Genomic DNA, 23,496 nt, shown 5'->3' on the forward strand with positions numbered 1-23,496 from the left:
CCCAGCGGAGTCGCCAAGCTATCGAGACCATTTTTAAAAATCGAGTTTTGGAAAATGAGAATCGACTTTAAGAAAAACGAAAACGGGAGTCGCCACCAATCTTTTTAGGTGTGATTGGATCACCAATAAATCATTTTGTTTAAAATCATTAGTTTTGGTCTATGAAATCAAGGAAATGGGTTCGGGAGTCGGTTACGAACGAGGAAGGGTTAGCACCCTCATAACGCCCAAAAAATTGGTACCTAATTGACTATCAAATGTCTTTAATGTCGGAAGTTTAAAATTCTTAAAATGCAATCCTCTTTAGAATATTTTAATTTTGAAAATTAGGGTTCACTTGTATCAAATGAATCAAAATATTACATCCAATAAGTTAGGAAGTAATGTTTTTAAGACATTCAAAGCTAAGCTAGCCCTTTTTGAAAATCCCTATCGCAAAACGACAAAACGCCATATCCGGTAAGTTAAGACACAATGTTTTGAAATCTCAAGATAGTTGCTCGTATTTTGAAAAACCTTAAAACTTAGAAGGGTGCTTGACTATTCGAACTCAACGAGAAAAGTTGCAACCCAGTAAGTTAGGGCACTACTTTTCTCGAAGCTTCCAAACATTAAAACATTGCCTCACTTTTAAAATTCTTTTTTGAATTAGGTGGAATATATCTTTCGGTTTTAAAAATAATGATGTGTTTTGTATATCACAAAGAATTAAATAAATCTAATTACAATATACATGTTTCATCATTTCATGCAAATATAGTATAGAAAATAGTAATAATGGTATAAATTACACAATATACATTATCACTTTATACATCATAAGCAACATAAATGTTCATGTATTATTATTCCATGCTAAATACCATATAATGCATAACAAATACAACAAATATAAATTGCAATATACATATGATAATGTCTTATGCAAATCACCATAAATAATTAATTTCATGCTAATATACAAAATAAATAATATGTAACATTTAACCAACTAAACAATATCAAAATAAGAGAAAACCAAAGCTAAATAAGTAAATTAAAATGTATAAAAAAATTAAATAGAAATAAGATATTTAAAAATATGTTGAATAATATAAGAATGATAAAAGAGAACCCCTCCTTTTTAAAAAAATGATACATACACATAAATCATATTATAGGGTATAATAACTATATATAAAATATACCAAGCATTAATATTGCATTTATTTATAAAATTTTAAAATGTATATTAATAAATAATAAAATAATGTATACTTTATAATAAAATAAAGGTAATGTAAGGAAATATAGTATAATATATGTAGTGTACAACATAATTTACAAATAAAAATATATAATAATATAAATTATATAATATAAAATGTATATATAATATAATATATAAAAATATTATGACAGATAGTAAAATATAATATGTAATAAAAATACATAAATAAATATAATAAAATATAATATGAAATATGTATAATAATAATAATAATGTAACAAATATTTTACATATATGAATATAATGAAATAAATAATAATAATATATAACATATAATAATATATATATATATTGTTACAAGTGATATAAATAAAATAATATATTATTATATACATAATTAATGTTTATTAAAATATATATAAAGTATTTTAAATAAATTAAATTAAAGGTATATAGGATTAAAATTAAATTTAATTAAGGAATTTAGGGTTAATTACAAATAAAAAATTGGGCCAAATTGGAACACGGACTAAAGCGAGGGACTCACTGGGCAATTTGCTTTAATCCCAAAATGACATCATTTTCTGGAATTGATTTTAAAAGTGCGCTAGGATTAAATTGAAATAAAATTAGAAAATTAGAGCTAAATTAAAAAATAGATAAGATGAAATTATAAAAATTAAAAATGCGAGAGGACCAATTGGGCAATTAACCCACTCTACGAAAACACGCGGATTCTCCCCGAGTAATTAGGTCAACACGCAGATCCTAGGCCCAGAAACGTCGTCGTTTTGTGCTTATTGAATTAAACTAAAACGCCACCGTTTCATTTAAGCTATATAAATAAAATTTTAGCTCAAAATTCATTTGAAACCCGAGTTTAAAAAAAAACCTAAAAGAATTCTCTGAGAGAGGGGAGAGGAGAGGCCCTCTGGGCTCTGGACTCCGTCAGGCCAAGCTCTGACCATCGGGCACACATGCGCCCACGCGCCGTCGCCGACTACGCAACACAGAGCAGTCGGGATCCGAAAAGCTTTGCTTTTCGCGACGAATCTAAGGGTACCTTTTTTCCTCTGTTTTTCCATGTATTATATGCATGAACTTGCAATAAAGAGAATGAAATAAAAAATATATCACCTTTGTTTCCTGTAAAAATCTCTAGTGTATTATTGCAAAAATATTCTGTGTACAGTATTTTGGTATATCTCTCTGGTGTTTTTTTTCTCTCTGTGTGTGTGTTCTTTTTTACAGATTTGAGAAAAGGCTTTATAGCCTTAATCTACTGCCTATTTTGGAAAGAAATATTTTGATTTCTTTCCAAACCCTGTTCTAATCTATTTGCTACAATTTTGCTTTGATTTCTTTCCTTTTCCTGCAGGTGACCGCGAGGATCTCGGTGATTCAAGGGCCGCTGGCGTGATGAGTGCTGAAGCGCCGATAGTGGCACAATCCAAGGCTAGGACTGCTACGGGGGCAATGATCTCGGTAGCGAAAAGGTCACTGGAACAGAGTCGATCCGGCCTTGATTCAGGAGCTGGACGATCGTGAGAGAGACAAGCTTCTGGACAGCGCATTAATGGTGTGTCAACAGTGCATTGATGGCCTCGATTTGGGGAGTTGAACAGATGCTCCCCGAGGCTTCCAGAAGATCCTGCGACGCTGCAATCTTCAGGAAACCCTAGGGTTTCCTGTTTCTCTTAAGTCATTTGGGCCTTTTGGGCTGCTTTTAGATTTGGGTTAGCCTGATAGGTGGATCAAGTGTTTTTAGGGGTCTGCTGTGTAACGGGTTTTAAAATTTGGGCCCGATGTAGGGTTTGGGTCAGTCTGTTATGTTTAGACATTGGACCCCAATGTTTGGGCTTTGTAACCTGGACTTCTTAATGGGCTATTTAATAAATAAATATTTATTTATTTATTTTCTTTTGTTTTATTTGAGCCCAGTCAAATTTGGGCTACTACAGTAGTCCTTAGTGAATCTCAAAGGAGTTAAATAATTTCAATACATTGTAGAGATCCAGGCCAAACACGAACTCTTGGCTTATAACGGAACTCTAATAAGGGAAACTCCAATAAACACATCACATAACCCAATACTCCTCTTCTAATCCCCCCTAACCCCTTCAACTCCAAAATCATCTTATTATCATATATCATATTTCCTCTGAGTTCATCTTATTACCACATGCACTACATTTTCACTTTATACATTGATTCACATAAACACTACCATATCACATATTGACAATACTTTACACTATATTTTAATTTTCTTTCATATAACACTTTGCTTCCATAGAACACTTCACTTAAATATTTATTTCACTATTTTAGCACACTTAAAAATTTTTGAACACTTTACAATTAATCCCTAAATTCATGAAAATTCAGATTTACTTTTATAACACTTTAATATCACTTTTCACTTCATTTAAATCTTTAATCACAATATTTATTTCACATGTTCTACATGTATTCACTTATCAATCAATGATAAATAAATAACTTTTCACTCTTTATAATTTAATCTTTAGTTTCATAAAATTCACTAATAACTAAATTCTCACTTTATCATTCCTTACATTAATAACACACATTTAATTACATATTCACTTCTAAATTTAATATACATATTCAATAATCTTAACAATATATTATTTAATTATTTCATATTAAAATTTAAATACTCAAATATTCAAATTAAAATAAACTAACTTGAATTCAATTAAGAACTTACTTATTTCTTCACTTGAAATTAGATGTGTCTATGGGCCGGGTTCAGGCCGAGCCCAACCAAAATTTTAGGCCTATTTGCTAGGCCCATGTTCAGTCCGGATCAAAAAATGGACCTAAGATTTTGCCCAAGCCCGGCCCAAATAAAAATGCTAAAACTCGGGTCCGACTCGACCTGCCCATATTAATTTTTTATATTATTTGTTATATGCTTTTTTTTAAAAATAATACATCAAAAATATTAAAAATATTAAAATAAATATTTCCCAATAAATTCAAAATAAATATATTTGTATATTTAAATAATACTAAGATAGGCGTAATTTAACGAGCAAATGCCTCTAAAATAGTAATAAAATTAAAAATAAAACAAGAGTTATACAATATCTAAACAATAACAACAAATTAGTACCAACATAAGAGTGAAATAGTGAAAAAATAACAAAAAATAGCAAAAAAAAAAGCAAGGAAAAGCAATAGTCTTTCTTTTTTTTTTTTTGCATATTCAGGTTGGACTGGGCCCAGGCAAAAAAAGGTCTTACTCGAGGCTTGGACTATTTTTTAAGCGGGCCTTATTTTTTACCCAAGCTCATTTTTCGAGCCTATATTTTTACTCATACTCTCTTACTTTTCGGGCGAACCTTCGAGTCAGACCAAGTCATGTACAAATCTACTTAAAATTAACCTTTCTCTTAACTTTTCCAAGCTTTTCTTCACTTCCATTTTCATCTAAGTTATTTCCATGATTGAAAATATTCCCGTAACATTTTAAGATATAAAATTAAACCTTGGTTTTCAAAAAAAAAAAAAACCCAAGAAAAATGTATGAGTGATTTTTTTTTTCTTTTTCCCTTCTTTCTTTCCCTTGCTACAGCCCCACTTTATCTCTCCTCTAGAAACTCCTCCATTTTTCTTTTCTTTAAATTTAATCCTTATTTCACCAACCAATCAAATTCCTCCACTTTTCATCCATAATTACTACATTTTTCCTTAAAACTTTACAACTCATGCGCTTAGGTGTTTTAACATCTTCATTGTGTCTCCAAATATCATTTAAAAATAGGAAATTTTCATTTAGGTCCTTCCTCTATAAAATGGGAAAATTACACTTTACTTCTTATACTTTTTCACTTTATTCAATTTAGTTCTTATCTCAATTTTCCAACTTCACATATCAATATATCTCCATTCACCCCTTTTCCAAAATGGTAAATTTACTTTTAATCCTTTTAAATTTTAAAATTTAAAATTAAGTTCCTACTAAATCTTATTATTCATACTTTCTCTCAAATACTTAATTTACCTTTAAAATACTTGTAGTTTCTAAAAACCAAAATTTTGAGATATTACACAAAACTACAATACATAATATGTAATATATTAAAATTGTAAATTAAATCAGTGATATAAACTATCTCCTTTCTCATTGCAAATCATACGTATGATCTTTTAAACTTCTTTGCAGGAAACAGAACATTGTTTCCTAAAACTGATCTTTCACACCATGCATATTTATTTATGCCGATGATGAGGCCCTACATTGTGATTTTTTTTTCCTTTTGGTCTTTTTAGAATATCATTTTTATATAAAAATAAATATTTGGTTAAAATATGCCATACGTCTCTTACTCTTTGCAAATTTTAAATTTAGTCTATATATTTTTATTTCTAGAAATTTAATCTCTTTATTTTTAAAATTTCAGGTCCAATTATTAATCTTGTTAAGATTATTTTGTTAAATTCATATTTGTTATAACGCCATTTTTAGTTGCATTTCTATCAAGTGAATTTTTTTATTTGAAATATCACATCAACCAATTTAACAAAAGAAAATAATGTTGATAATTAGACTTGGATTTTGAAATCTGAAAATAGAGTGACTAAATTTTTAAAGTAAAAGTTCAAAAATTAAATTCTAAAGTGAAGAGAACATGAAGTCAAGGACCTATGACATATTTTAACCTAAATATGAATGATAATTTTCATTTTTTTTACACATTTGATACTATTTTAAAGTAGATTTTTTATTGTAATTATAAAAAATTCTAATGATTTAGTTATTATTTTAATAGTTACTCTTTTTTCAATTGTAGTAGTATTGTAATAGCTTAATTAAGGGTGCGTTTGATAAACTAAAATTTTAAGTCTTGAAAAGCTAGATATTAATTTTTACTGCTGAATTTTATAAGTGCTAAATTTATATTAAAAAATTATTTAGTAAATTAATAAATATAAGTATTGAATATAATTATCTTATTTAATAAAACTAAATATTGATTCTAAAAATATTTATTTTTAATTTCAATTTTATTAATATAATATTTTATATTACGGTGATTTGAATATCTCATTTAAAAAAAAAAAATTTATTTTATTTTGTAATAAAATAAAATCAACTTAATATTTTTACTTAAGCACTACCTACCTATTCATTTTATTTAACACATTTTTTGTTGAAAATTTTATATTAAATAAAAATTAAAATGATTATTTGAAATAAAATTATCAATGGTTTTAAAAACACCTAAATCATTTTTATGATTTTTTCTATTGTAGCAAGTTATTATAATCTATTGTTTTAGTATTTTTTTGGAAATTATCTAATTAATTTTATTTAATTAAATATCTATCTAAATTTTAATTTATAAATGGATAATAAAAATTATAGAAATTATTTTTAAAAATAGATATTACCTAAAAAATATAATTACGAAATACTAACATTTAAAATAAATAGGCAATATATGCAATTATTTTTTTTTGTTATTGGTCAAACAGATTTTTTTTTAATTTAAATAAATAGGTCGATTATGGAGAGAAAGTGTGAAAGCACATCCAGTTGAGCGTGCTTTTTGCACAGGTGGTAGTAAAAGCACACATAACTGGATGCGCTTTTCCTTTTAAGTCGTATTGTTTTTTTACTTTTTTTAATATAATTAGTTTCTTTAGTTAGATGGTTAAATGAGTGATTTTGTCCTTAAGTCTTGAGTTTGATTCTCTCATACTTACATTTATATTTTTTATTTCATGTTGTTTCAAGGTTTTTATTATTTTAATTCCTTCTCTTCTAAACACATTTGTAATTTTTATTTCATGTTTGCTTTTTTTAATTAATAAATATATAATTTTCAAATTTTTATTTATAATTAATCTTTTAATTAATAAATATTTTACTTATAAAATCAAATAATTATTACAAATACCACTATTTTAGTAAATATAATTTTTATGTGTAATATTTATTTTTCAATCCATATCATGAGTGTAGTAAATTTCAGTATAATATATTTTTGTATGTGTATTTAAAATATTTCACATATAAAAATATTTGAAATATCATACCCACAATGTAGATGAAAAAATGATATTTGGAATATTTTTCATATAAAAATAATAATTATTTTATTTTATAATATTAGAAATCACGATACCTACAATACACATGGAGAAAATAAATATTTGACATATAAATATTATAAATATATATAAATAAATATACACAAAATTACATGATGTTTATAGTATATATAAACGAGTTATTAATTTCAAATATTTTTAACATAATGATATATGTAAAATACATATTTATTATATAATTACTTATTTATTATTTGATTTTATAAATAAAAGAGATATTAATTAAAAAATTGAAAACAATATATTTATTATTAAAAATAAAAACTTAAATATCATGAAATAAAAATTACAAATGTGTTTAAAAGAGGAGGAATTGAACTTAGAACTCAAATATAAAATTATTATTATTTAACTATTTAACCAAGAAGCTCGAATGTTAAAAATATTAATTAAAAATAATAAAAACTTAAAACAACATGAAATAAAAAATACGGATGTAGGTGCGAGAGAAATTAAATACAAGATTTAAGGACAAAACCACTAATATTTAACAATCTAACTAAAGGAATTAATTATTTTAAAAAAAGTAAAAAAATGCAATTCGAAGGGAAAGCGCGGCCGACTTCTCTCCATAATCAACTTATTTTTCTAAATCTTCCAAAAAAAAAGCGACTTATTTAACCAATTAATAAAAAAAAACATATATTACCTATTTAGCCCCCAAATACACCCTAAAGCAAGAAAGGTAAACTACTAAAATAATCACTTTTATTTATCTTAGGTTACATTTTAGTCACTTTTGTTTGAAATATTATGTTTTAGTCACTTACGTTAACGCGTTATAACATTTTAGTCACTAAGCCGTTAATTGCCGTTAACAATATAACGGTAAGCTGACGTGGCACGATAAATCATCATTTCAAACAAAAAATTTAGGTTAAATTGTACAATTGGTCCCCATAATTTTCTGTTTTGAGCATTTTTTTGTTCTTTTAACTTTCCCTTTTTTTTCATTCTCTTCTACTTCTTCTTCTATTTTTCTCTCATTCTCCATATCTTTTAATATAGTTTTTCTATGTTTTTCTTTTGTTAAACTAAGGGGGAAGAAGAAGAGGAAAAAAAAAATTATTCAAAAAAAAATATAGAGACTAGTTTTAATAAATGAAAAACATAAAAAAAATAACGTTAAAAAAGATGAAGAAGAGAGGATAACAAAAGGAGAAGCAGAACATAATAAAAAAAAGAAAAAAAAGTAAATAGAACATAAAAGAAAAAATTAAATTACTTAAAACAAAAAATATGGGGACTAATTGTACAATTTAATCTAAATTTTTTGTTTGAAATGATGATTTAACGTGTCATGTTAGCTTACCGTTATACTGTTAACGACATTTAACGATTCAATGACCGGAAATGTTAACACAATTAACTAAAACGTAATATTTTAAATATAAATAATTAAAATATAATTTAAAGTAAAAAAATTACTATTTTAATAGTTTATTCAATAAAAAATATTAACTAACCCCTCGTAGTAAACCTTCAAAATTATACACTAAATTTACATCCTAACCATAAATCTTAGAAATAATAAAAATAAAATAAAAATAAAAATAAAAATAAAAATAAAATCTAACGGTAGAGATTTGTCGGTGAAACCTAAAGGAAACACTGACAGCGAGATAATGTTTTTTTTCCTATAATTTGAAAAAAGCCTCTCCCCTTCGCTTCGGAGTCTGAGATCTGATCCCAATAACACCCAAACAAGCAAAGGTGAGCCTAAGAGCTAAGCTAATATTAAGAACAAAAAAGAAAAGAAAATCTCTCATCATTTCTCTCTTTTGTGTTTGTTTCTTGAGAAAATGGGTGTTTTTTCTTTTGTTTCTGATGTAACATTGAGTAAAGCTCTTAAAAAGTTTTAGGTTTGGTCATTCGATTCATTTTGAATGCCATTATGTAAAACTGCATGTTGATTTTTTCTCAGTGATGATGCTTTTGAATGTCATTATGTAAATTTGCGGTTGTCCGGCTTTATATCTTTTATCGACGATTTGCTTTGTTAGTTTCCCATTAAACTGAAAGTCATCTGAGTGTGAGATTTTATATCTTTCGCTGTCTCCGCTCAGGGTTTTGAGTTTGGGTTTTTTGCTTTGCCCACTTATGATCTATAGCGTTACTCTTGGTTGCTTAAACAATGGATGTTTTCTTTGTTAAATTGCATATCTTTCGGGTTTCAGAGGATGAAATGGGAGAATCCCCTGCATTATCTGCCGCGTTTTACTTGATCTAAAATGTAGTTAGGTTCATTTCATCAGATTTTTTTTTTCTTTTGCTTCAATTTCATTAGTGGAACTGAAATTTGGAAACTTTACATGGTATGGTACTGAGCTATGTTACTGGAATCTGGTGACTGTAATACAGATTTGTTTTTGCATGTTTGAGTATGTGCTGGGCTTGGGTGTTTTAAGCAAGATGAATAGTTTTAACATAGGTGACAATTACTTTTGGGATTCATGAATCATACCCATAGTAGTTTTGTTATTTACTGGAATATTTGTTCCTTTAATACTTGCTTAGAAGTCCAAGATAGATATCATGGGCCGTGGAGTTAGCAGTGGGGGGGGACAGAGTTCTTTGGGTTACCTTTTTGGGAGTGGAGAATCCCCCAAACCCACCCCCAAAAATGTCAGTCCTAGCACTGGCACCGTCAATGAAGTCCCTCAGACACAGAATGAGGTTGTCAAGGAAACCCCACCACCAGCTGTTGTCCCTAAGGATATTCCTGCAGGCATTCCTGGGAACAACGCAAACAATTATTTCCGTGCTGATGGCCAGAACTGTGGCAACTTTCTTACGGTAGGAACCCTAGTCAGAGTTTTTTTCTAATAGTAGCTTGGTAATGTTTGAACAAATGTCTACTGTTGATCTAAACGATATCTGAAATGAACTTGTGATAACTTTTTGCTTATTTTTCTGGCTTTTTAGTATCATGCTCACATTCAGATGATGTTAACAAAGCTGTCACATAGAAACATTGATGAAGAATTTTATTATACATGATTTACCTTCAGGATAGCAAGTATCATCTGCCTTGTTTATAATGTAATTTCAATATATGAATGTTGTCAGTTTTGCAACCAATGCTTGAGCTCCTAGATGAGTCTTTGATTTGGCATGGCTGGAAATAATATGTTGGTATTTTGTGAGAGCATTTCTTTTCCTTTGTCAGAGTTCTGAAAGTATTGTGTCATTATCTTGTTGGGAGCTGTTTGATTAACTCTTCATTTCTCTTAAGCACTTCTGTTGACACATGTTTGTATGTGGGTATCGGGACATGGCCTCCAAATATGTTGAAGTTAAAAAAAATTAACATATCCACGTCGGGACACATCTGGCACTTACACTCGAGTCTGAGTTACATAGTTAGGGAGATTAATCTCTTTTATTCTAAATTCTGCAGCTTGAGTTAGGGAATCAATTTTCCTTTCTTAAGCTGCAATTTATGTTGAAGCTAGTCTTGTAAGAACATGAGCCTCGAGTGAATCCTTTGCATGTATATTAATGTCATGTGAATTATAGGAGATAACATGCTGGGATGTTCCTTTGAATTGTATGTAATATTTTCTTGTTGAATTTCTTCTGCAAAATCATGCATGCATCCATGTGTTCAAATAACATTTGTCCTTCAAGTTTAGACATGTCTGGACGAACTTTTTATTTTCATCCCTATCCCAAGTTGCTGTTGAGCCTAAGTGGCCAAACTAAATACTTTGATAAATTTATGCTAACAGGATCGGCCTACAACAAAGGTTCATGCAGCACCCGGCGGAGGATCTTCCTTGGATTACCTGTTTGGCGGCAACCCTAAGTGAGGCATTGAATCTTAAATCTTGGAACTGCTTATAATTGTTGTCCTAAAGCCCCAGAAGTTTATGGGACAAGCAATATTACCCTCTATTGTTGAATGTGAAGACATTTAGTTTTAGTGCAGTGTAATAGTGCTGGGCAAATTTCTTACTTGTTCCTATGTGGGGTCTTCGTAAATTAAGCAACTGCTTACTGTCAATTGGACAAACAAACTTATGCTATACTTGTATTAAATGTCTTATTTATTTATACAAGTGGAACTATTTTATGTTGTAATAGTTTATTTGTTACTTTTCCCCCTCTAATGTGGTTTTGTAGGCCCTTTTTGGAACAGCAAGAATTAATCAAGCAAATCTCATGTAGGAACTCCATTTGTGCTGATTAACATAGGGCAGCATTTCTCTTAGTGCCATTTGGGGTTTTTTTGAAACGTTTTTGGTTTTTTGGTAGATATGCATTTGAATATAAATAATAGAGAACAATCTTCCAAAATACGAGATACCATCAATGGTTTTAGGCGAATTAGTTGGGTCATCCGTTTGGTTAACTAATTTGAGTTGTTGGATTAAAAATTATTAAAAATTGACTTAATTAATTCAATTATCAATTCAATTGATTTTTTAGCTAATTTGTTTGGTTTGTATTGGTTTTTTGTATAATCGGTTCAATATCATTCTTTGGACCATTAACTTGGTTGATTTTGATTCAATTGATCCAATTGGTCGGTTTTTGGTATTCATATATTTGTATTTATATAGCTAAAGAAATTAGAGGTATGAGTGGCATCTTATTTCATTTTGGAATTAATCTAAATAAAAATAAAATATGAACTTTACAAACTTATTTTCTGAGGGTTTGTTTATGAAAATATTTGCATTATGTCATATTTTAAGAATAAAAATGATAATAAGAAGCCAAACTTTGTCTATTTATTTTTCGTAGAAAAATCCCAACGGTAAACCCTAATCAAAGTAACTTATAGGCTCATTCCTAGGAAAAAAAGTTCGAAAGGCTGAACAATTTGGTACCCGAACTCTCAGAAACAGAGTTGAAGTGGGCAACACTATCTACGAACCATGCAACTCAAACCAAGGACGAGTCATCGAGGAGCGTCACAAGCATAGTCATGATGAACGGCCAGAACCACCATGACAAAACAAACAAGATCATAAATAAGGACTGCCATTACATCGCCAAGAGAAAATGCTTGACGGCCGAACAACCTAGAACCCAAGCTCCTTCTACAAATAGCTATTAACGCATTGGGATTGAAATTCAAGTCAAATCAAATTCAATTGATGTTAAAAATTGAAGTTTAGATTCGATAATTTAATACTTAAAATTATAAATTCTTAATACTAATTAAAACCATGCATTACTCAATTCAAATATTATGATTTTTAAATTCAGCTAGCTTGGTGTCGGTACATAAGGTTGGAGGAAGAGGAAAAGGGATGGTGTTGAGGACAGTCACTTGCCTAGAATTGGAAAAGTTACATAGTATCAATGAGGATGGAGGATGAGAAAAAGGGATGGTGTTGAGGACAGTCACTTGCCTAGAATTGGAAAAGTCAGGGATTGAAGAGAAGACTATTAGAACATGTAGAGAAGGAAGGAGAGAGTCCTCCCTCTATATTGTGTTTCAGAGTGTTTATAGATAAGTCATGGTCTTCGGGTGATCTCCTCTTGAGGAGAACACACCCATTAATAGTGGGTGGCCTAGAGGATGATCTAATTGAGTGGTTAAGGATGGATGGTCCCGAATGGTACGAAGCACGCAGGTGATTTGTCATTAAACGACCATTTGGACAGTATAAGGTGAGGGTTATCGTGAGCCTCTTCGGTTGGTTCTTATGTCCCAATTGGGGCAAGGGTATAACAATGACTTGTCTTATGCCTTGATTGGTGGTTCAATCCATATTGCACAGACTTCTACAATTTATTATACATGTGTCCTTTAGGTACGTAATCTCTTCACCAATCGAGGCGTTCCATACTTTGTGAACTCATTGGACTTTTCGTAGAGTTGGGAGACAAAACCCGAGTCTTGGGACAATACCTACGGTTATTGGGGGTCATATCAACTACCTGATGGATGGCACTTTGGAGACTTCTCCCTAAGGGATTAATCCCCCTCAACAAAAAATGCTAGTTTCCTCAAAAAGGCTAGTTATGCCTTGGTTGGTGATTCAATTCACATCACGCGCAACTTTAACAATTAGTTATCTATGTGTCTTTCAGGTATGTACTCTCTCCACCAATCGAGGCGCTCCCACTCCATAAACCATCGAGGCTCTTTGCAAAGTTAGAAGACAAAATTCAAGTCTTGGAATAATACCTACAATTGTTGAGGGCTGTATTGACTATTTAATAGACAACACTTTAAAAACTTTTCTCGAAAGAGTTAATCTCCCTCAACACTTGGTAACTAAAATTAGAATGAAAATCCTTTATTGTTGTTATTATTATTATTATTACCCACTATTTGTATTGGGTTAATTATTGATTTTTATTAAATTATAAAGTAAAATGCTACAATATACTTAAACTTTTGTACTGTTCGTGTAACGTTTTGAAAAAAAAAACACTTGAAATCATTTAACAAAAGAAATCAAATTTAATAGAAAATTTTGTTAATAATTTATAAAAATTCAAATGAATATTTTAATAAAAAATTAAACCACTTAACGAAGTTATACAAATTGAGATATCAATTTATGTAAATTAAAATATAAAAATAAATCTCAAATTTAACCATTATTTTTTATCTTCTCGGTACTTAGAGCTTTCCTTTTATAGATTATTATTATCTTCTCGGTACTTAAGCAGAAGCCGAAGCCAAATGCTCTGATAAGAACACCTAAATGCTCAAACATTTTTACACTGAAATCAACGAGGAAAAACCATTGGATTGCCATAAAAAAAGATGAGGTAGTTTCCAACATTCCACAGAAAAGACAAAGTAGTTAAAACGATTATGCACAGATCATTTATGCAAAGCTAAGTGTCTTTCTCATGCCGAAAAGGTTACAAACATCAGAACAATGTGACCCCAACACAGTTCTCCGATAGAATCTGCATTGTCCGCATTGTATGTCAGGAAAATCAGTAAGGTTTCTTCACAATAAGGTAAGATGCATTCTGCAGAAACTCGACCGATCCTTTTGCCAACTATTTCCTCTAAACCAGTTCAGTTGGAAGCAGATAATAAATTCTAAACAAACTACGCCAAACAGCAAAAGTCAATCAAGGATTTCAAGGCAGATATTAGTCGTTAGACAGCAAAAATGAAGAGTGAAAGTGGATTGGAGGCTCGTTACTTGTTAGAAACTAAGCTGAAGATCCAGTATTTATACAGCAGTAACATAACATGCATCAATTAACCACCTTAAAGCAATAAATGTACACATGGCTTGCTCGTTTCGGTTATGTCTTGTAGTCAATAATGGAGTTAAAGATTGTTCACTGGTCATATCGGTTTCTCGGGATTGTTGTGCTCCAAGGTTTTTGGTCTCCTCTCATCTGCCAGAAAAATATTATATGAATTAGTGATCAGCAGAAGATGAACTACCTTAAAATATGTAATAACAAATTTAAATGAGTTGCAAGAAAAATATTATTACATAGAGAATTCACAATAAACTTTAAATCACTCTTAAGAGGGAAACTTGTTTTTCCCTCTTGCATAGAGAAATCGCAAAAACAGGTAGTTTTAGATGATCCAAACGTAAAAGCTATGAACTAAAAGAATTTAGTTAAAAGCTATGTTACCCGGACACAGGTACTTGTTCAATACAGGCATTTTCAAAATTTTCAAAGTTCGTTTGGAAGGATCATATCTTTACGTCAAATGAAGAGTTGGAATAACAGAAAGGAAAAGAGAAAAAAAAGGTGCCACTATAATTAGCTGTAAATCAAATGAGTCTTCCATTCATTCATACCTTGCTTTGGAGAAAAGTTTACAGAGAAACCAGCACTCACAGCTTCAATTCCTTTCAGAACTTCAGTGCCAGAGTTCAATGTATTGCTTGCCTTATCATCGTTTAAGTTTAGATGAGCTGCCGATTGAGAAAAATCTTGTTTCACGGATTCCTGCTAAAACTCCAAAAACACAAACTTGCCATATCATACTTAAATATTCGGTGGGAGAGCTATATACTGACAAACCAAACCACATAATGAATAGCTATACTTGGACACAGATGTGTTAGATACAGATGGATATGTTCAATATTTTTACCAATACCCGATATGAGTTGGACAAGAGTATTGGACATGGGTAGTTCAAGAAAAATGAACAGCTGAAGTCACATAGGCTATAATCGGAACAACGATGAAGAGCCCTACAGAAACTAAAGATGGAGAACTTAAAACATTCATCAATGATTCTATGACAAAATGAACATAGAAATGCAGAGACTATTGAAAGGCCTAGCTGCTTAAGCAATGTCTGTTATGGATGGAAAGAATCATTAGAATCAAGAATGCAATCAGGAAGAAGATTGATTTGGATTGTAATTGTGATCACGATTTTTATTTTATTTCCTAAAGTTTTTCTATCAGCATAAATAAAACTTTCCTAGCATGCTAGAAAATTAGGGTTGCTCTTATTGTGAACCTATATTTAAGAGGAAAATTCACTAAGGGCTAAAACAAGTTGAATTTCTAGTAAATTAAGGTAGGCTTCTCTCTTAAGAGTTCCAAGGGAGGCAGCTCCCTTGGAGTTCCATCACCATAGGCAAAACTCGGAATCGAAACAAGGGCAAAGACACTTTCGTTGAATCTGGTTTTCTCGTTTATCGCCCAGTAACTCGATCTCAAACCTCTGATCATAACAATTTGGCCTCAGAGCCAAGTTCTATGGGAGATCCAAGCATCTGGATGAATCAAATTATGGAGATGATGAAGCTCATGTTGGAGGAACATAAAGCCCAACAGGAGGCTGGACTTGCTGCCTTGACCACTTGAATTGACAGTCTATCCCAAAGTCGGGAAGCATTGTCAAGCCAAAGGCATGAACTAGAAAACAGCAATAGCAACGCGCCAATGCTTGCGCGACCAGAATCTGTATTAGGGGGACAACTGGACAACAACTTTGTTCCTTGATATGCACAGCTTGATTTTCCCATCATATGATGGAAAGGAAGATCCACTAGGATGGCTAAACAGAGTTTTTTTGCAACCAGCAAACAACTGCAGAGGATAAGGTTGGACCCGCTTCATTCCACATGACCAAAGACGCCCAACTTTGGTTTTTTAATTTATTCAAAGAAAACCAAGATTTCTTTTGGGAATGTTTCAAAGGGTTATGCTATCTTCGTTTTGGACCACAAACACGAAGCAATCCTCTTGGAGAACTCATCACTTTGACAAACTGGGATGGTAGAAGAATACATGAGCAGCTTTCAGAGTTTGCTTGCGTGGGGCCACCACAATGCGTGCTAACCAATGTTTTTAAACTGGACCGGTGGTTGAACTCATCAAGCCACCGGTTCACTGGCCCGACCAGTCCAATTAAAAAATTAAAAATTCAAAAAAATTAAAAAACCTGGTTCAACTGGTTTTTTGCCAGTTCAATCGGTCCGAATTGGTTCCCAATCTAACCGGTTCAGAGCCACTCTCCGAATCAGTACTCCGGCTAATTTCTTGGTCCAATTAGTCCAACCGGCCAGGCCGATCCAGTTCAAATAACATTGGTGCTGACCAACACGTGGATATTTTCACAGCAGCGCTGTCCAACTCCATTCGCCTCAATGCAGAAATTCACCACCCTACAAATTTGGTGTTAGCCATGAGCCTTGCTAGAGCATACGAAAGAAAGCTCCAATCTACTGAAGGGGCACCCCAAATTTTCAATGAGGCAACATCAAGATGAACTCAGAATATTGTAGGAATTAAAAAAGAATACAAAAAAAAATAGCAATACAGAGGAAGGAGAACAAGCTCAACCGCCATTCTTCATCAAACGCTTGAACCGAGCTGAAATGGAAGGACTCTGGGACTGTGCTATAATTGCAATGAGACATAGACAAGTGGTCACAAATGTAAACGCCTCTTTTGGATGGAAATGGTAGATATGGGGCAAAATGAGGATGTGAATAATGTTGTCACTGCATCGGAGCTTTAAGTTTCTCTACATGCAATTTGAGCTTGACAACAAACTCGGGCTTGAGGAGGGTAGTAATGTTACGGATGGAGAGAATCATTAGAATCAAGCATGCAATCAAGGAGGAGATTCATTTGGATTATGATTTCTTTTTTATTTCCTAAAGTTCTCTATTAACTTAAATAAAACTTTCCTAGTATGCTAGGAAATTAGGGTTGCTTTCACTGTAAACCTTTATTTAAGAGGAAAATTTACTAAGGGATAAAACAAGTTGAATTTCCAGTAAATTACAGTAGGCTACTCTCTTAAGAGTTCCATCACCATAGGCAAAACACGGAATTGAAACAAGGGCAGAGACCCTTCCGTTGAATTTGTTTTTTCTCATTAATCGCTCAGTAACTTAATCTAAGACCCGCGATCATAACAATGCCAGTCAAGCAGATGTTTAAAGAAAACGACAATGGAAAGTGGACAAAGAATAATAAGCACAAGCATGTACCACAGATTCAAGTTCCAGATTTCCAGTAGCCAAACTGGATTGACAAGAACCAATATGATGGCTGTAAATAGCAAAATAGTCCAAATTTTGACAAAGAAATACTAGGATTTTGCTACAAGTTGTTGGCTGGTTAAAGGAAAACCAAATTCCATTTCTTGTGCAAGTTTTAGGGTGCCGTACATAAAGGAAAGCAAGTATTAACCTTGTGGGTCGATAGATCAGACTGTGCTGGATCCCTCGAACTTGGGGCAGGAACTTCTGTATCATGCAATAAATAATCCTTCTCATGGACATCAGCTTGTTTATGATCTCCAGAATCCTGCCTCACACTTCTTGATTTACTGTCGCAATCACCGTTTAGTACAGTACCCCCAACTTCCACAGAAGTCCTTTTTCTGAAATGAGTACGTAATATTAAGACAAGCCAAGAGGACCATAGAATTTATACAGCACCTGATGCTGGTTAAACCAGAATTATCCTAAAATAATGTTGCATCAATGACCAATGCTGGTTAAAGGAGAAAGGATTCAACAAGAAATTTCTACCTGCTGGGATTATGATTGTGTACATGTACAGAGCTAGGTGTGTTTGCAAAAAGTATTCCTCGAAGCGGCTTCCCATCTATAATAGTCTCAATAGTATATCCATGTGGGAAGCTCTCAGTAACCTTAGCCCGAAATGTCTTCTTTCCTTGATGCAGGACTTGGTTTAATGGAAAATTTTCTCTTCCTGCAGAATTGGATAGTACCGTAAGTGCACAGAAGATAACACTTTTCATACTAATGAGGCAATGTTCTATTGGCTGTTTACCAACTAAATAGAAACTAATAAATTGTTCATTGAAACCAAAGTTTAGGTTAGGTTTACAAGAACATCTCACCACCATGCAAACTGCAGAGTATAGCACAAAACATAAGTAATAAGTAATAACTAACCCAAAAGTCTGGAAATCTGTTTTTATAAGTAACAAGTAATCCAAAAGTCAGAAGGTCTGCTTTTTTTTTCTAAAGCTTATGTTTGGTGCTAAGTACAAGATAAAACATAAGTAATAAGTAACCCAAAAGTCTGTTTTTATCTTCTAAACTTTATTTTTTATGCAAAGTACAGCAAAAACCTAAGTAACAAGTAACACAAAGTCCGTCTTTATTTTCTATTATTACAGATGAAAAGACAAGCAAGATACAATAGCCAACCACACAAAGGCACGTCCATAGTTCAAAGACTAATTTCTTTGAGTGTCTGAGGTGAGGGCTTAGTGATATATGGATAAGACTAAGATATTAATATAACTCGGAGAAGAGCAACATAGTTCAAAGACTAATTTCTTTGTGTGTGCCTGGGTGTTTGGAGGAACACGGGGCAAAGTGAGGGCTCAGTAATATATGGATAAGACTAAGAACTTGAGGGAAAAAAAGCTTAAAGAATGTATTAATATAACTCTGAGAAGAGGAACATAGTGGTTATAAAATATACAAATTGGTCAGAAAGTGAGAAAGAGTTCTTACTTGGTTGGCCATAACTAGATAAAGGAATGGGTTGGTTCACGTCATTGCTGACTTCAATTCTAACAAGAGCTTTATCTTGTGCAAGATTGCTAAGATTTTGTTCTTGACACTTAAGCTTTAGCTGCTTTCTCAACGATAACTTCTCTAGCTTCCTTTCATCTCGTAAAATAAGTCCTGGGAGTCACATTAATCAGAACTTATATTCAGCTGAAGGCTGGCAAAAGATTTCCGGAGTTCCCCGAACCAAATCAAATATAAAAAGCAGCTTAGAATGAAACGTTTTTAAATCAAGGTAAAAAGCATATTTAGATTAAACCTGTGTGCAAGTAGTACATGTCATCCAATGCCTCAAGGGTCTTATTGCAGCCACCAATAAACACAAGAACACCGCTCTTCAGGGGATCTAAACAATCCCCAGCAACAGAAAATCGAGCAGAAGGGCCATCACCCATAGTTATCACCTTGGTCCAAATGCCAGTATCTGCACCATTAGAAACATAAATTATGAACAACTAACCACACTTGCACATTATTTCATCACAAAGCAACCCTTTTGGACCACAAAGGAAAGAAATATAAACAAATAAATAACTAAAATATTGCAATTTCCTACAACCTTCAACCTTAGATTTCTAAAATAGACTCACTAGATGATTTCAAGAAATAGAAAATTTGATTGAAGATAACACAATTAACAATTAAGACGTACCAACATCAAGCATGTAGAGATCGTCATAAAGATTCTGAGCGTCTGTAAATCCCCCAAAAACAAACAAGTTCTTGCCAAAAGCAACAGTAGAGTGGCCAGCACGAGGTGTCAACATCTGGCCTGAGGTATTCAACTCTTTCCATGCAAGAGTGTCTGGCAAAAATAAGAAAAATTCCAAGAAAAAAATTAAGCAGACATAAAAATCCAAGATTCATGTATTTTCAAGCAATGAAAACATGTAAAATGTACAGTAAGTTGAATATAACAAGGTAACAACCAAGGGCGTGTATGAAAGCATAGAAGAACAGTTAAATGCATGGACTCATGAGAAAGAAGAAAAATCAAACCTGCATCCAGGATATGGACATCAGACAAATAGTAATCGTGCCCATCTTCACCACCGATTACAATAATTTTATTCTTCCAAGATGAGCAAGTATGGCTATCACGAGCAGATGGTGGGTTCCCCAATGTTGCAGCACGTTTCCAGACAAAGGTCTCTACAAGCAAAAAGATGAGGGGAAAATAAGAATTCATATAAAACCCCAGAAAGAAAGAATAATAATAATAATAAAGAAACTTGTTCCTTCAGCCTAAGCTTTTCAAGACATTTTCAAAGCAAAAAAGATACCAAACAAAACTCAATTCCAATTTTTCAAGTGCAACAAGGAGTTCTGGCAAATGCATGAATTTGTAATTTTACCCCTCTATGTTGCATAAATGGAGATCACATTAATCAAACTGAAATCAGCCAATGCAATAAGAAGTTAAGAATAAAGCATTGTCAAGATATTTACCTGTATTTAAAATATAGAGGTCATTGTAATAAATTTCATCATTGTTATTAGAAGACTTTCCGCAGCCACCAAATATGAAGAGTCGTTTACCAACAAGAGCTGCGCTATGACCCTCACGTGCCTCTGGCCCTTCACCTCTTACACTTGGACAAATCCATGTGCATGTTGCTGCAAGAAAAGCATGTAACGAGTTAATGTATTTCACTATTGATAAGAAGCCCTCTGATGGTTTTCAAGGACGCCTTGGGCAAAATAACAGCAAACCACTTAATTTTATTTCCATGAAATGACTGAAAGGCAAAGGATTGTGATAATTTAATAATTAAAGTAACAAAAAGAAAGGGAATTTTAACGTCCTGGAATCGCTTCAACAGCCATCTAGTAATTGCCCTTAAGTGCCTCCCTATTTCTCTCTAACACTCCGAATATATATAGGGCTTCATTTTTAAATATATAATAAAATAATCATTAATTCATAAAATTGGTTCTTTATAAACCCTGTAGGATAGAAATAAAGAGCTTCAGAGTACATGACTGAGAATACAGTTCCCTCAGAGTTATGAGTGTCAAAAAATTACATGAAGACCATCTCAACAAGTTTTGTAATTATCTCCAAAGAACATTACTTCCTATAACAAAATTACATGAAGACAATCTCAACGAGTTTTGTGACTATCTCCAAAGAACATTAATTCCTATAACAAACTTAAAAGGGAAAAATATGTTGATTCTGTCACTGGTTCTAAAGTAGTATCACCCAACCATTCCACTTAAGCAAAATGATATCTTTCATGGAATTTGAAAGGAAAATCAAGGCAAATGCGGATAATGGGTAATAAGAGGTGAACAAAAGGAAATCGAATGTGAGGAATAACTCACCAGTGTCTAATATATGCAGATCCTTGAGAGGATTCATCCCATCAGTACCACCAAAGACAAATAGATTGTCACCAACAGTAGTACAACTATGACTATCCCTTGGAATTGGAGGTGTGCCTTTTGTTGCTAGTAGGCTCCATGTCAGACTAGCTGCAAAATCGCAATATCATAAATATAAGAGCCATTAAAGAGCCTCCAAACAAACTCCCAGGATTATAAATGTTATGAAAAAAAACCCACGTACCAAAATATAGATACAGGCAACTGAATTAACTATTATGAAAAATCAAGAAATGACATGTTATGTGGGGCAAACTGTTCCACAAAAACACGATAACAACAACTAATCAAATTTTTTTTAAACCAAACAAAAAGGGAAGCAAGAAAAAGTTTATGCTGAACCAGAAACCCAACAAATGTGCCTATGTAAAAATCCACCTAACAACTTTTTGAGTAGCACATGCCTATAATCATTAATACCGGCAATAAATGCTAAACCAAGCACATATCAGAAGCATAAATGCTTATAAAAAATTGTACCACAATAAACCCATAAAAACCCTAAGAAATGAGCTTCAATAACATACCCACTAAAAGAATCAATTAGCAAAACACATAAAACACATTCAAAATCCAAATTATATCTCAAAATACCAAATAAAAGTCAAAATGTAAAACCTCAAAAGTTCATTTGGAGATGAAACAAGTGAGAAAAATAATTAAAAATGAGAAAAGAGAAAAGAAACCCAGATTTTAGAAGACCCACCAGTGTCAAAGACATGAACTTGATTGGTTTGGCAATTATCTTTGCCATAACCACCAAAAACATAGAGAAATCTGCCTCCTTTAATGGCGTTACATGTATGTCCCCATCTTTTCCCTGGCCCCGCACATGCTTCTCCCACACCTCCTTCTTCTTTTGGGTATAACTGAACCTTTTCCCACCTCATTTTTCCTGGGAAAAGATGAAAAATTTTCAGTGGGAAAGTGAAGGAAAGTTTCAATATTTGAAGACAAAACAAAGGTTTTCTAGTTTCTTTTTTCAAATATCTTTTTGGGGTTTGGGGATTTGAGACCGAGTGGATTAAGAGTTCATGCAAATAAATAAAATGAAATATAAAATTTTCAAATAAGTTTTGTTTAATGAAAATATTTGAAAGAGGGATTAAGAAATTTTAGAACTGTAGAGAGAGAGAATCTGGTGGGCTTTGCATAGGAACTTGAAATACAGCTTTTGGACACGTGTCATTTGATGTAGGTCCACATCTTGGTGGGCCTATGATAGGATGGGTATCGAGACACGTTGCAAAAGAATCAGCCGTTGGTTTGGACACCTCTGAATGGTTTATTATCTGCCTTTTGTGCCTGTTTGGGTTTCCAGCTCTCAATGGCCCGGATTTATTTTGGGGAAAAATATTAATGAAACAAAAATTAATACATAAAGTATATACTACTTTTTATTTGATTAGGAAGGAGGGAAGGTCGTGTTTTCACCAGTATGCTTTGACACTCTTCAATCACTTAATAATTTAAACTTCTTTTTGTACTAACACAACTACATTATGATACAATAAAAATATCTATAGTAAGGTTATAGATTTGAGTTTTGTGGACAGGGGCGTAGCCAGGAGCTGGCATGGCCACGGCCCCCTAAAATAAAAAATTTTATTTTTGATTATTGAAATTTTTTAAAAATTTTAAATTAATAAAAGTAAAATTGCTCTTTGACCTCCCTAAAATTATAAAAATTTAATTTAATATTTTACAAATTATAAAAATATAAACTATAAAAAATTAAAATTTTATCCGGCCCCTAAAAAAATTTTCTGGCTTCGC

At 32.1% G+C, this 23,496-nt stretch overlaps 2 protein-coding genes across 4 annotated transcripts; one reads left to right on the forward strand and one right to left on the reverse strand.

Moving 5' to 3' along the window:
• Positions 1-8,945: 8,945 nt before the first annotated feature.
• Positions 8,946-11,440, forward strand: LOC108474206 (protein SPIRAL1-like 3). Its single transcript, XM_017776136.2, has 3 exons — positions 8,946-9,070; positions 9,875-10,153; positions 11,089-11,440. Exons 2-3 carry the CDS (start codon positions 9,893-9,895, stop codon positions 11,167-11,169), a joined length of 342 nt encoding a protein of 113 aa, XP_017631625.1. The 5' UTR covers positions 8,946-9,070; positions 9,875-9,892; the 3' UTR covers positions 11,170-11,440.
• A 2,977-nt stretch (positions 11,441-14,417) lies between these two features.
• Positions 14,418-23,136, reverse strand: LOC108474187 (uncharacterized). Of its 3 annotated transcripts, none has more exons than XM_017776114.2 (11): positions 22,427-23,136; positions 21,661-21,810; positions 20,782-20,949; positions 20,332-20,484; positions 19,985-20,137; positions 19,592-19,756; positions 19,276-19,449; positions 18,316-18,499; positions 17,972-18,164; positions 15,106-15,259; positions 14,418-14,686 (listed from the first exon to the last, which is right to left on the reverse strand). In XM_017776114.2, exons 1-11 carry the CDS (start codon positions 22,608-22,610, stop codon positions 14,634-14,636), a joined length of 1,731 nt encoding a protein of 576 aa, XP_017631603.1. In that variant the 5' UTR covers positions 22,611-23,136; the 3' UTR covers positions 14,418-14,633. The 3 variants fall into 3 exon arrangements, with proteins under 3 accessions (XP_017631603.1, XP_017631604.1, XP_052883786.1); XM_017776115.2 differs by having other exon boundaries at positions 15,106-15,256; positions 22,427-23,094; XM_053027826.1 differs by lacking the exon at positions 22,427-23,136 and adding an exon at positions 21,905-22,258.
• Positions 23,137-23,496: the final 360 nt, after the last annotated feature.

The sequence above is a fragment of the Gossypium arboreum genome, chromosome 1 (genome assembly GCF_025698485.1).
Source record: "Gossypium arboreum isolate Shixiya-1 chromosome 1, ASM2569848v2, whole genome shotgun sequence".
Classification (NCBI taxonomy): domain Eukaryota; kingdom Viridiplantae; phylum Streptophyta; class Magnoliopsida; order Malvales; family Malvaceae; genus Gossypium; species Gossypium arboreum.

What these genes read in the sequence shown, in the direction of transcription:
- LOC108474206 (XM_017776136.2), top strand. Translation starts at nt 9,893, where the DNA reads ATGGGCCGTGGAGTTAGCAGTGGGGGGGGACAGAGTTCTTTGGGTTAC. An exon ending in ACTGTGGCAACTTTCTTACG is followed by an intron (nt 10,154 to 11,088) that starts GTAGGAACCCTA and finishes TTATGCTAACAG; the next exon opens with GATCGGCCTACAACAAAGGT.
- LOC108474187 (XM_017776114.2), bottom strand. Translation starts at nt 22,610, where the DNA reads ATGAGGTGGGAAAAGGTTCAGTTATACCCAAAAGAAGAAGGAGGTGTG. An exon ending in CACAATCATAATCCCAGCAG is followed by an intron (nt 18,165 to 18,315) that starts GTAGAAATTTCT and finishes TACTCATTTCAG; the next exon opens with AAAAAGGACTTCTGTGGAAG. An exon ending in AAACTTTTCTCCAAAGCAAG is followed by an intron (nt 14,687 to 15,105) that starts GTATGAATGAAT and finishes TTTTTCTGGCAG; the next exon opens with ATGAGAGGAGACCAAAAACC.